The 13,772-nt window shown below is 43.1% G+C and overlaps 1 protein-coding gene across 8 annotated transcripts in view; it reads left to right on the top strand.

Moving 5' to 3' along the window:
- erc1b (ELKS/RAB6-interacting/CAST family member 1b) overlaps positions 1-13,772 on the top strand; it is a 1,197,549-nt gene that overhangs the window by 51,192 nt on the left and 1,132,585 nt on the right. For all 8 annotated transcript variants that reach the window (XM_078568271.1, XM_078568270.1, XM_078568269.1 and 5 more), the window contains exons 3-4: positions 2,128-2,544; positions 10,884-10,958. In XM_078568271.1, the coding sequence (XP_078424397.1) occupies positions 2,128-2,544; positions 10,884-10,958 (492 nt within the window). The remainder of the gene's footprint in view (positions 1-2,127; positions 2,545-10,883; positions 10,959-13,772) is intronic.

The following is a 13,772-nucleotide window of genomic DNA, read 5'->3' as shown; positions in this document are numbered from 1 at the left end:
ATATGGAGTTTATTCGGAACTGTGAAGCATTGATTCTGGGCTGTTGGTCTGGTTGTTGCTTGGCTGCTTCCAAGAGACATAGGAGCCTCCATGCCTTTCAATCTTGTGCAGTCAATCTTCTCTGCAGTTTCCTGCCATCTTGTGAGGCATCCTTTTGTCAAGAGACTCTGAGTGCTGTTGCCGCATCGCGGTCTTCATTGTCCCTCTTCCAGTAATCGTTTACATTTTTGGGTTCAGATGGGGATGAAAGTTTTTCTGAAGCTCTGTGGAACAAATTTGGTGGGTACCAGTTAGAGAAGTTGAGTGAAGCAGTTACATTTTTTGGGGAGTTGTGGGATCTGGTTAATGATGGCTTTTAAGTATCTGCTGTATGCATCCCAGTTGCTCTTCCGCAGATTCCAGTGAGATTTTGGCTTTGAGCTTATGGCTGGTAGCTCAGGCCAATGCAAGTGACGGTTGGGTAATGCTGGGAGTGGGGGAAGATGGGCAGCACCTGTTGGGAATGCATTAGGGGTCGGCTGTTGCTGTCACGGGTCGTAAAGCAAAAATCAGGTGAGTAGTCCTTTTTCCACCTGGTGGAATGAAATGTACCAGGTGGTTTTGCATCACACTCAAGTTTTAGGTCATGCATATAGGCCCACAGTGATAGTTGTTCCCCCGTGGCGGTGTTGAGGTACCCCCATTTGATGTTAGCTAATGAAGCCACTAATATAGATGGTTGGGTGTGCTGCAGACTGCACTATGATGTTGAGCAACAGTTCATATGGTGGCTTGAAGACATTTGTGAGGGTCAGCTTACCTACTTCAGTGGAAATGGAGTAGGAGTTATCTGGTTTTAGATCTGTGTACATAGATATGAACATACAAATTAGGAGCAGGAGAAGGCCATTCAGTCCCTCGAGCTTGCTCTGACATTCAGTAAGATCATGGCTGATCTGATTGTGGCCTCGACTCCACATTCCTGCTTCTCCCCAGTAACATTTGACTTGTTAGGTAAGAATCTATCTACCTCTGCCATCTATCTACCTCTGCCTTAAAAATATTCAATGACCCAGCCTCCACTGCTCTCTGGGGAAGAGGGTTCCAAAGACTCGGGACCCTCTGCAAGAAAAAATTTCTCCTCATCTCTGTAATATTTATAGAGCTGGTCTGTTGGTTTTCTATCTTCTCAGACACACATTTATCCTTTTGGCTAATAGTGGGGAAATCGTTGGAAGGGTTAGCAGGCTGATTATCAACCCATTGAACCGCGTCATGAATGCTCTTTCTGTGGCCAACAAGTCCTGGAGGAGTCTCTAACCTAGATCTTCTAGCTCAAAGGCAGGTTCACTACCCACTGAGCCACGGGATCTCCATTGAGCGTCTTTGGTGGGGCTTTCCTTGAAGTTGGTGTCTAGGCTGTATGGAGGGAGATGGCAACTTCAACGTGGTCCTCGTATTAAAGTAAGTTTTCCAAACTGAAAACCTGCAAACTAATGCTGTCAAAAAGTAACTGAACATCAGCCACCAGGCTCCTGGCCTAAACAGTAAAAACCCATTAGCAACTGAATTCTCTCGTGGACGACAAAGCCAAGAAACAGGACCAGCAACAAGAATATACCAGCTCAACGTTGGAGGCCTATCCTGGGAAAAACGTGATCTACTTACAAAACTATCTGACCAGAATATGGACATAGTCACCTGCAAGAAACCCACCTTGCGGGCCACTGCAGCTGCTGAGCCCACATTCCAGGGTACCAATTCATTGCAAGCAGGGATAACGACACAGTGCATGGTGTACAACTCCAATGCAATATCAATCTGATCTTTATAAAAGTGGCCATGAAATCTTGTTTTGTTGGAACAGGCATTGTAGCTAATGATCAGTAATTAGTAGCTATCTTGAGTGGAGTGTTTGCCCTGCTCTACTGGAGACCAAAATTGTTTGGCTGTGGCCAAACCCAAGATAGTGACACTATACAGAACCAATATGTCTGTGTCTCCCCATGCCCTACCAAAATAAAAAAGTAATTTATTTTAGAAATTAATGGTAATTTAAATTGAAAACAAAACTAAGCACTTTGTACAGTATGAAATTGGATATTTTATAGATTTTTTAATATTTTTTTTTCTCCTTTTGGGATACAGCACTTTCAGATGACAATTCAAGCATTGCAGGATGAGCTCCGAATCCAGCGAGATCTGAACCAGCTCTTCCAGCAGGATAATAGCACCAGAGCAAGTGAGCCATTTGTTGCTGAGCTAACTGAGGAAAATTTCCAACACCTTCACACCGAACATGAACGTCAGGCCAAAGAACTATTCCTATTGCGCAAAACTCTGGAGGAGATGGAGCTGCGCATTGAGACACAGAAGCAAACACTCTGTGCCCGTGATGAGTCTATCAAGAAGCTGCTGGAGATGCTTCAGACCAAAGGACTATCTTCGAAAGTGATGGAAGAAGACCATGAACGAATACGTCGTCTAGCTGAAGCAGAAATGCTTGTGAACCAATTAGAGAACATACTTGAACAAAAAGCAAAAGAAAACAATCAGCTAAGAGAGGTAAGAGTTATTTTGTACTTGAACAGCATTTTTCCTTTGTTAAAAATGTTTCTTTTTCATTCTTCAGATTTTCTTACTTAGAGCACCATTCACCAGCATTTCAACTAAATGAATAGCATCAGCCACATTTTATTTCAGTGCCTAAATTGGAAACAGAAGTGCAGGCTAGCAGGGCTCTCAATCGTTTTGCTTCTGATGCACCGCCCCCGCCCCCACTGCTGTCCCACCCACACCCAAGTGTTATGAAAATACCATAAATTCCAACCATTGCCCCTTGATGTTCAATGGCTTTACCATCACTGAATCCCCCACTATCAACGTCCTGGGGGGGTTACTATTGACCAGAAACTGAACTGGACTAGCCATATAAATACTGTGACTACAAGAGCAGGTCAGAGGTGAGGAATTGTGCGACGAGTAACTGGCCTCCTGACTCCCCAAAGCCTGTCCACCATCTACAAGGCACAAGTCAGGAGTGCGATGGAATACTCTCCACTTGCCTGGATAAGTGCAGTTCCTACAACACTGAAGAAGCTGGACACTATCCAGAACAAAGCAGCCCACCTGATTGGCACCACATCCACAAACATTCACTCCCTCCACCGCCGATGCACAGTAGCAGCAGTGTGTACCATCTACAAGATGCACTGCAGGAATTCATCAAGGCTTCTTCAACAGCACCTTCCAAACTCACAACCACTACCATCTAGATGAACAAGGACAGCAGATAGATGGGAACACCACCACCTGGAAGTTCCCCTCCAAGTCACTCACCATCCTGAGTTGGAAGTATATCGCTGTTCATTCACTGTTGCTGGGTCAAAATCCTGGAACTCCCTTCCTAACAGCACTGTGGATGTACTTACACCACATGGACTGCAGCGGTTCAAGAAGGCAGCTCGCCATCACCTTCTCAAGGGCAACTAGGGATGGGCAATAAATGCTGGCCCAGCCAGTGACGCCCACATCCTGTGAATGAATAAAAAAAAACAACAGAAGTGTTTTTATTCTGTATAAAACAAATTAGTTTTTCAATTAAACACATCGATTATTTTTGTTTTATTTATTATGGAACTGACTGGAGCTAACATTTTTAGTGTTTGAAAATTCAGCACCACCATCCAAAACCAGTCCTTGCCAATTGAGGATAGAGTGACAAACTTGGGTACATTACTCTTGAACAAAAACAAAAATAAAAATACCTGGAAAAACTCAGCAGGTCTGACAGCATCTGCGGAGAGGAACACAGTTAATGTTTCGAGTCCGTATGACTCTTCAACAGAACTAAGGAAAAATAGAAGAGAGGTGAAATATAAGCTGGTTTAAGGGGGGGTGGGACAGGTAGAGCTGGATAGAGGGCCAGTGATAGGTGGAAATTGCCAAAGATGTCACTCTTGGTTGCTTTGTCTGAGTAATTAATATAGATTGTAAATAGCTGAGATCCCAGCAAGAACGTGGCTTGGGACTGAAGAGAAAATTTGAAGAGGGGAGGTAAAGCAATTTAGGTTAAAAAGAGCAGAGAGAAATTTACAGAAGTAAAGGATGTGTGATTGCACTTGCTCAATGGAGGTCTTGTGGCTCAGTAGGTAGTGCCCCTGCTTCTGAGCTAGAAGATCCAGGTTTGAGTCCCCCCTCCAGGACTTATTAGCCATGGAAGTAGCATTCGTGACGTGGTCCAACAGGTTGATAATCAGCCTGCTAATCCTTCCAATGCGTTCCCCACTATTACCCAAAAGGAAAAAAAGTGTGTGTAAAGATACAAAACCAACACCCTAGCTCTAAGTAGTAGCAGCCAATCTGATAATTTTTTATTGCCTGTTTCCCTAGTAACCTGTTTAATTGCCAAGTTAATTTATTTATGTCTGTGATGGCTGTGGATGTAGTCGCACAAAGAACATTGAGGTTGGACTAGCCTCCAATACTCGTTGAAATGTTTTCATTATTTGACATGCTATCTTCCCATAGATTTATGATTGTGATACTCCAGGTTGTTGTATGATAAATTTAGGAAGTATGTAGCTGTTTTTTTTATTTCATTGAATTAATTTAAAACACATTTTCAAGTGTTTCAATTGTGACCTCATTTTAAGATTTTAATATAAAATTCAATGAGGGATTCCACAGAGTTTGAAATAGAGCATATTGTAGCTGAAACATAGGGCCGGGATTGGGAAACCGGGGGCAAAGCAGTCATAACCCTTGATTTTCTTGGATGTCGGCTGCTAATTGCCTGGTTGAATGGTTGAGCAGCTGCCATTTGTCTGAAGCAATGAAAGCATCAGTGATAGAAGGAAGGCAGAGGTCTGACAACTGGGGCAGGTGAAAGTAGATCCTGTGCAGAGTGTATTGGCTCCATTGTCATCCTACCCCATGTCCTTCGCTGCTTCCTTAAAATTGGGGCTTTGCCTCTCCTGTGAGGATGTTGCTGCTCCTCACCACTAAACCCAAAATCTGAGGGTCGGACTCCCATTGTCAGCTTTTGCCATCCTTGCGTTCAGCTTGACTTATTTCTCGAAGCCTTCTCCCCACTCCTCTTATGTCCCTGCAATGCTAGGAGAGGGATGACTACTTGCGTTGCATGAGCTCATTCAGAACACTCGTCCTGCAACCTGTGCACACCCGATGGCACCTGTGTGCCAGTAGGTGAATGTTGCTCTTGGCCATGCTCCTTTTTATGGCCCACCTAAGTTACTGGTATGGCAATGACTGGTTCTTGACTGTGTTGTTTCCTCCATGCATCTGGTCTGCCCCTGAAGTAGCATGCAACCCTGGTGCCACCCCAAGAGTCCCACACTGGCCCTATGATCTTGTTAATTTGTTAATTGATCTTATTCCCGAATCGGATGGATTTTCAGGACTTATCTTTCCCTGTCCTGATGAAACTCACCAGTGGCAGGAACGGCGATGGGAAACAGACACACTGACCTGTGCTACTATTTTTAGTGCCTGCTTACCTCCATTCCTTCTCAAGTGGGACCTCAAAATCCTGCCCAAAGTATCTGCTGTCTAGGTAAGTCTGACGGTGTTACAGGCCTAGAAAATTGTCCAAAATGATAGCGCAATTGTACCGATTATGGTCCATGATCTGAATGTAATTACCATGCAGCAGTTTCAAGAAGTATCAGGAAGGTCCAGAAGAAGTGTGATCCTGAAGTTGATGTGTTACCAGCTCCTTTAGAGCTTAGCAGAGAAGACATATACACTAATTACTAATGGGCATGCCTGCATAATGTTCTTAATGACATCAGGGTCCTGTACTTAAACTTATCCACTGTATATGCATACCGTTTGTCTCCTGCTGCAGAAATATGGCTTGTAATAAATGGATTCTTTGCACAAAGTTCAGTTGCAAGGAATTTTTTTGGTGCATCATTTGAGTACTGATGAAAAAAGAGACACTCGAAAGAATATCAATATTTTTGCGAGTGTCCTGATGAATACAAGACGAAAAGCTTAGACATGTCTCTTTTTTTTCAGCAACAGTGCATCATTTATGCTGTGGTGCCAGTGTCTCTTTGCCTATACTTTCCCTTTGTGTATGACATTTGTATTCCAGTGCTTTTTTTAATTCCGACCATTGTGGTACAAGGAGGCAAGGCTCTTGCTCCTTAATTGATTCCTGGGGTGGTGGTAAATTTTTGTTCATGTGTGTGACAAGCTTATGAAGATAAATTCATGTTTATTAATCTTGATCTGAGTGAGTTGCCTGCAAGACCATTTCTGATGGCCTCTTTAGTGGCTTTAGGGTTATCTTTTCCTCCAGGAAGGCTTTAGTGCCGCCATCAAGTGCTTGAGATTGAAAGTTGGTGAAATGGTGAGTACTTCATGAGTCTTGCCAGTGTTATGCAACTGCCCCTTGGCCTTCCAAAAATAGTGCATAAGCCTGCAGGATAGAAATGTGTTGAGATGGAATCTTTTCTCTCACTTCTCTTTTGATAATTTAGCATCATTACTGAAAAATTTGCTTGGAGTTTGGAACATGCAGTATTTCATGCAAGAGTATGAGGTGCATAGGATTGAATGAGAAAGGTTATGGGGTTCCCATGACCAGCTAGTTGGTTGAGGTAGCAATACGCATTTTTACCGTATACCGTATGTACTGGAAACCGGCACCTTCTGTGGCCATTTACCTTGGCATACTGCTTCAATGTCTTAAAAACTTTCTCCTCAACACAGAATTATATTCAATGGCTGGAAGAGAGATGGCTCAGCATTCTGAAGAGTGTGACTCACCAAACTAAAGATGGCAACCCTCGTTTGCTTCATCCCATCTTGTTCAAAATCAGGATCGATCCCGATATTTCTCTCACTCTGTTAACCCTTGATCACTGTGTAAATCCTTGATCACTGTAATCCAAGTTATTTTTAAAGCTTTAGATGGTAATTTGTTTTCGAAAGTTAGGGAAAAGTTCTAATGAGGGTAAAATTTTGTCTTGTCCTTTAAAATATATCCTGGGAATATATGCATCTGAATTTGACAGATACCTTAGTACATCTAGTTTTGGTTGATTTCAGAAATGAAAAACCTTGTGTCTAAAAAGTAAAATAATGCAATCAGAACAATTTCCGTAAGTTAAGAACATAGCATAAGAAATAGAAGCAGGAGTAGGCCATTCGAGCCTGCTCAGCCATACACTATGATCAAAGCTGATCTCCTATCTCAACTCTGCCTTTCCACACTATCCCCATAGCCCTTAAATCCCTTATATTGATTTCCGTCTTGAATATAGTCAATGACTGGAATCCACAGGTCTCTGAAATTAAATTCCAAAGATTGAAATCCTGAGTGAAGAAATTTCCCCTCATCTCAGTCGTAAAATGGCTAATCCATAGCTCTAGATTTGCCCGGCCAGGGAAAACATCTAACCAGCAACTGCCCTGACAAGGCATTTTAAGAATTTTACATTGTTATGGACAGGGGAGGGAGGCAAAACTGAACTGCCTTATTTTTTCACCACCTTTGCTCATTCATGGGCAGAGGTATTTTAATTTTTAAAAGAGGCTGTGGCGTTTTTCCCACATCCTCTGTTGGTGAGGTCAATTTTTTAAAGTGACATACAGCAAACTCTAATTTAGGGTTAAATCAGAAGTATAGCTTATTCACATATTCAAAGCTGGAGAATAGCCACAACTTCATACACACTATAAGAGGATAGGAGAGGAGTTTATACAATGATGAATAACTTATAAGAAAAATCACCACAGATATGGATATCAGTTCACGTTGTTTTCAGAATCTAGAAAGTCAGAGTCCAGTGAGGCCTCCTTCACGGAAGAGCTACATTTCACTTAGCTGAAGCATGTTTCTGCAGAATTCGTTTAAAGTTGATGGTGACACAGTGAGATGAAGTTGGCATACAGAGACTTGGTCTGCTCGGCAGGCGATAACAGGAATCTTCCTGAGAAACAGGGTTTGAGGAGTCTTAGATTTGACTTTTGGTCAGTCTGGAGTCCTGCTTTGTTTGCAGGCTGGAGTTTAAACAGGCCAGAAGCTTAGGTCATGAAATGTTGCCCATTAATAGGCAGTTGCAGATTTTAAAAAAAGGTTTGTTTCCCTCTGGTCAAAATCCATTGTTCACCTTAGGAGATAAATGGTGGCTTTTTGCACCTGTGAATGTGTAATGAGATTCGATGATTTCCCCTTTGTTATAGGACCAGGCTGGGGAGACAAGTTGTTTGCTGGTCCCTGGTTTCATAAATTGTAATGTGCCCTCACAACGAGAGGTGTGAGACTCCACAAAGGGTGAGGGTTGAGATTTTGTCCTGTAAATGCTGTTGAAAATTTCCAGGAACTGTGGCCAACTTGTAAATTGTGTTTACAACTATCTTTGTAGCAGCTATCTTTTAGTTCAGCAAAGTCCACTTTTTAAATAAGCAAAAAAGTAAGGTTTGATTTATGATCTCTTTCATGTCTTGGGAACATGACAGTATGTTTCAATAGGATCCCCTTTCATTCTTTTCAACTCCAGGGAATAAAGACTTAAGCTACTCAATTGTTTCTCATGGGACAGTCTCGTTGGAGTTCAATCTCCTCAACCCAGAAATGAGTCCAGTAAAATTTTGTTGCATTCCTTCTAAGACAAGTATCTTTTTTTCAATAAGGAGACCAAAACTGTACACAGTACCTCAGGTGTAGTCTTAGCATTGTTGACAGCATCCTTCAGCAAATCAAAGCCTTTGAGGATGGGGTAGCTTCACATGGTGCACTTTCGCTGATGGCTGAAGAGACAGGTTCTGCCACAAGTGCTGTATATCAAGCGTTTTTAAGTTGTTTGTGGGTTGTTGTTTTTGGGCCTGTTGCCAAGCTGCTGTAGCCACTGATTGCCACATAGGGCATGCTGGCCCACAGGTGATGTCATCATTTCCTATTATTGTCAGTTCGTGGCCCCCGGGTGTGATATTTGAGTTTAGGGCCTTCATGCCACGCTTGTAAGCATCCTTGAAGCGGAACTTTGGGCATCCCACTGGTTGCCTGGCTCCAGTCGCCTTGCCATACAGAGAAAGTCCTGAGATATGCAAACATTTTCCATCCTGCAGAGGTGCCCAAACCAGCGAAGTTGCCTCTGGTTGATGAAGAGCAACCTACGTGTGAGCTTTGCTTTTGAGAGAACTGCTGCATTCGTGATTTTGTCCTTCCATAAGATGCCCAGAATGTGCTACAAACAAGAAGGATGAAAATTGTGGACCTCCTTTTCACCAAGGCCTATATAATTGCAGAAAGATTTCTTGACTACTCTAATCCCTTTTGCAATAAAAGCTATCTTATCATTTGCTTTCCTAATTGCTTGATTTTTAACTTCATTTCACCTGTGTTCAAGGACCCATGGTTTCTTTGAATATCAATGTTTCCCACTCTCCATTTTAAAAAAAATCCGCTGCTTTTCTATCTGCCACATTCTTGTCCACTTAAATAAAAGCAAAATACTGCAGATGCTGAAAATCTGGAATGAATACAAAGTTCACTCCAAATGATATCAAGAAATGGCTGAAGGCACTGGATACTGTAAAGGCTATGGGCCCTGACAATATTACAGCGATAGTACTGAAGACTTGTGCTTCAGAACTTGCCGCGCCCCTAGCCAAGCTGTTCCAGCACAGCTACAACACTGCCCTCTACCCGACAGTGTGGAAAATTGCCAAGGTATGCCCTGTACACAAAAAGCGGGACAAATCCAACCCGGCCAGTTACTGCCCCATCAGTGTACTCTCAATCATCAGTAAAATGATGGAAGGGATCATCAACAGTGCTATCAAACGGCTTGCTTATCAATAACCTGCTCACAGACGCTCAATTTGTGTTCTGCCAGGGTCACTCAGCTCGTGACCTCATTACAGCTTTGGCTCAAACATGGAATAAATGAGCTGCACTCCAGAGGGTATAGTGAATACACAGCAAGAGGTGGGTTTAGAAGAAGGGATATGGGGTAAGAGGGAATGGATGGGGAGGAAGGATCCAGAGGGATGTCTGTACCCACAAGTTGTTGGAGCTTGTGTTCCTTAACGTCTGAAAGGAAAAGCAAAAGTTTTTTAAGGTGTATGATGAGACAAAGAATAACTTGAAATTGGGGACCAGGACACGTTTGAGAAAGGGTGAGTTGCTTCTGCAGAGAGAGGTCGAACATGTACAAGTAGCGGCGCGTGGTGCTGATCTCGGGATGTGGCAAGAACAGCAGTCCAAAGAGTGTTGTATGTCTCGGAGATAGCTATAAACCAGGGTGGATTTGAAATATGAGGCATGGAACTTTAGTTGGAATACATGTGGAGTAAGTCAGAGCCAGAGACAGTCACTGAGGAGGGAGATGTGGCTGTCCTTTTCCTTTCTCAGCCTGATAACTTTCGATCTTGTAACTCTCTCACAGTGAGGATTTTTTTTCCCCTGGAGATTCTTACTCTAACGCAAACTAGACGAATCTTTCAGCCTTATTTTAACTCCTCATGAATTTGGTCTTTCCAATGCAAGCACAAACTTCCACCCGCATTCCTGCGTGGTGAACCACAGCATTTTGCTATGCCCCTGCTCTTGGATCCTGACAGACTGTAAGGTTCAGTGATTACAACCTGTCATTCTTAACACTTCCCTGGGACTTGGAGACTGACAGTCTGTCCACCAGCATCACAGCAACCTTTGGAATTGTCTACTTGCACCTTCTTCCCAGTAGAATAACCTAGGCCTTCCTTTAATCTTTAACAGCCAGTCACCCAAACTTATTTTCAGAGAGACTTCAGCACAGGTCACATGACCCCTTTCATTTTGCCCTAAATTAAAGATATAGCCCCAAAGCAACAACATCTTTTCAACCTCATAATTGTAACAATTGTTTCTTCCTTTAACTCTTCAGGATGTTCAGCGGAGAATTGAAGCGGCACCAGAATCAGCCAAGACAAAAGCATTGCAAACTGTCATCGAAATGAAGGTAAATGAAGATCTTTACTTTTCTTGTCTGTTTTTATTGTCAAACAGGCCAGGTCTGTAGTAGATGCTGAGCTCAGTGGGATATCAAAAATAGAGTGTAATAATACCAGATTAAAAGTCAAGTAAGTGTCATTGCATGTTATATAGAATTGTTCATTTAAGCTTTGAAGATGGGGCAAAAAATGTTTTAAGTTTTGAAAGTGTCACCTATTTCGGCCAATTTTGCACAGGGGTATTGTTGATTTGGGCTTCAGGATAATTGAAGAAATTGAAGGATGTTTGATAACCTTTGATGTTGCACCTCAGGACTTGTATATTAATCTTCCCTTTTCTAAAATCTCAATGTTTTGTGACGCCTTCTCCTAGAATTAAATTTTCTGTGTGTGAGGGCTAATTTGAATAAAAACTGAGTTGGTAAGCAAGATAACACAAAAATCTAGTCAATTCCTGATCTTTTGGATGTTAACCCTTTTGGATATTGGGCTTGTGATATTCATCTTGTTGAAATATTGGACTGTGACCATTGAGAACAAAATTTTACTCATGGTTGAATGGAATGATTATTTAAGAAAGTAGGATGAGTTATTCACCAACCACCTTATCATCTGTTAGCATCAGTTAAAGCTTGAAGGGCTGAATGGCCCTCATGTCCTTGAGCATTGCATAATTCATTTATGCAATTGGGGAATTCTGGTAGTTCATGCAACATTGTTTTCTGGATGGCAGAACTCATTCTGTGGACATGAGGGTCGGTGTCAGCCTTTCCTTTGCAGTAGAAGATGTATCCTCCTGTTTGTTCATTTAGCTGCCCGCCCCCCAGGAAGGTAGGTCTCACTGGGGGCGGTGAAGTCAATTTGGAGACTTGATGGTTCACGTGATACGTTTGCAGTTCTTCTTTGCGGACAGTCACTCTTGAGATTATCCATGAGTATTCTAACATTCTAATTTGCAAAATTTAAAATTTTCTTTCTTTGATTACAAAGGTTGTGCGGTCAGAGAAAGTGGGACAGCCTATTTTTAGGGTGCCTATTTTTAGGGCACCTTTTCTATCCCCCTCTCCATTTGGGGTGATCAGGGGGGTATCTTGAAGAGGACTGCTCAGTCACAGATGCTGATGTCCAAAGATATCTCTGCCCCAACACAGGTGTCAAACAATCTTCATGCATCTGTTGCTTGTGTGCAGATTCTTGACTAGGGATTCCCAGGTGCACAACCCTGCCACCATCGCCAATTCTCCATTGCCACAGAACTTTGCAAATGGACCCTGGTAGAAGCCTGCACATGATTTTGTTCAATGTGGGGACTTTGGAGCACTGTCATTGTCCACACGGTCCCGACAGTCTTCCTTCACTTGTTCTGCCGCTAAGGACCTTTTGGACTGCGCTTTGTCTGGCACCTCCCCCTGACCTCGCTGCCATAAGTGACTCTACCAGGAGCAAGGAGCTCTCAGTAGCATTGATCCAGGAATTGTTGGAGCGCACAAGCCTCTGCACCACGTCAAGGTAGTAATCGATGGAGGGAACTTCCCGATTGTATAAATGAAAGACTTATGACACTTCGCCTACAGCTGAGCCCTAACCAATATGCCACAGTCATCAGTGCTTACGTCTTAACCTTGACTCAAATGAAGATGTTATGGACAGGTTCTAGCCTGACTGTGGTGAAGCCCTCATTTCCATCCAAAAGAAGATCATCCTTCAGAGGGACTTTAATGCCAGGATTGGCCATGACTCCCGTGTCTGGAGCGGAACCATTGGGAAAACTCAATGCTAATGCATTTTTCTGTTGGTAAACTGGGCTCAGCATGGCCTAATTCATAACAAATACCCTCTTCTGTCAGAAGGACCAATGCAAAATCACATCAAGGCATCCTAGGTCAAAGCATTGGCAACTCCTGGATTATGCCATTGTTTAGGTTAAAAATCAAAGTGATGTAATTATCACTTGATCCATGCAGGGCTGATGCCTGCTGGGCAGACCATTGACTTGTTCAATTGGTGATGAACATTCACCTAGCACCGAGACATCGCAAGGCCCAAAACTCCAAGAGGAAGAAGATCAATATCTCAATCCTAAAGTAGCCTCACCAAAGAGGGGAATTCCAAGTGTAGCTCACGACCAATCTGGAAAATCTTACCACACCCAATTCAATTGTAGCACGATGGGATCAAATAAATTCAGCTGTACTAGACATGTGGATTCGAGCATCATCATCACCAGAACTGGTTCAATGAAGACGGCGCTGAAATGTGTGACCTCCCAAAACAAAAATGTGCAGCCTTCATTGCCTGGCAAAACAACCCAAGGTCACAAATCCAAAAAGCAGCATTTCAAAAGGTCAAGGCTGGTGTCTGTTACAAGATGCAAATTTACCTTACTGTTGAGTGGGGACCGGAAGCTACCGGCTCCAGAATTTATTGCCCATCCCTAGTTGCCCTTGGGAAGGTGGTGGTGTGCTGCCTTCTTGAACTGCTGCAGCCCATGTGGTGTAGGTACACCCACAGTGCTATTAGGAAGGGAGTTCCAGGATTTTGACCCAGCAACAGCGAAGGAACGGCGATATATTTCCAAGTCAGGATGGTGAATGACTTGGAAGAGAACTTCCAGGTGGTGGTGTTCCCATCTATCTGCTGTCCTTGTTCATCTAGATGGTAGTGGTTGTGAGTTTGGAAGGTGCTGTTGAAGAAGCCTTGGTGAATTCCTGCAGTGCATCTTGTAGATGGTACACACTGCTGCTACTGTGCATCGGCGGTGGAGGGAGTGAATGTTTGTGGATGTGGTGCCAATCAGGTGGGCTGCTTTGTCCTGGTTGGTA

Source organism: Cetorhinus maximus, chromosome 22 (genome assembly GCF_964194155.1).
Source record: "Cetorhinus maximus chromosome 22, sCetMax3.hap1.1, whole genome shotgun sequence".
In the NCBI taxonomy this organism is placed as follows: Eukaryota; Metazoa; Chordata; class Chondrichthyes; order Lamniformes; family Cetorhinidae; genus Cetorhinus; species Cetorhinus maximus.
The sequence above is the reverse complement of the archived record's forward strand: the minus strand, read 5'-3'. Positions and strand labels throughout refer to the sequence as shown.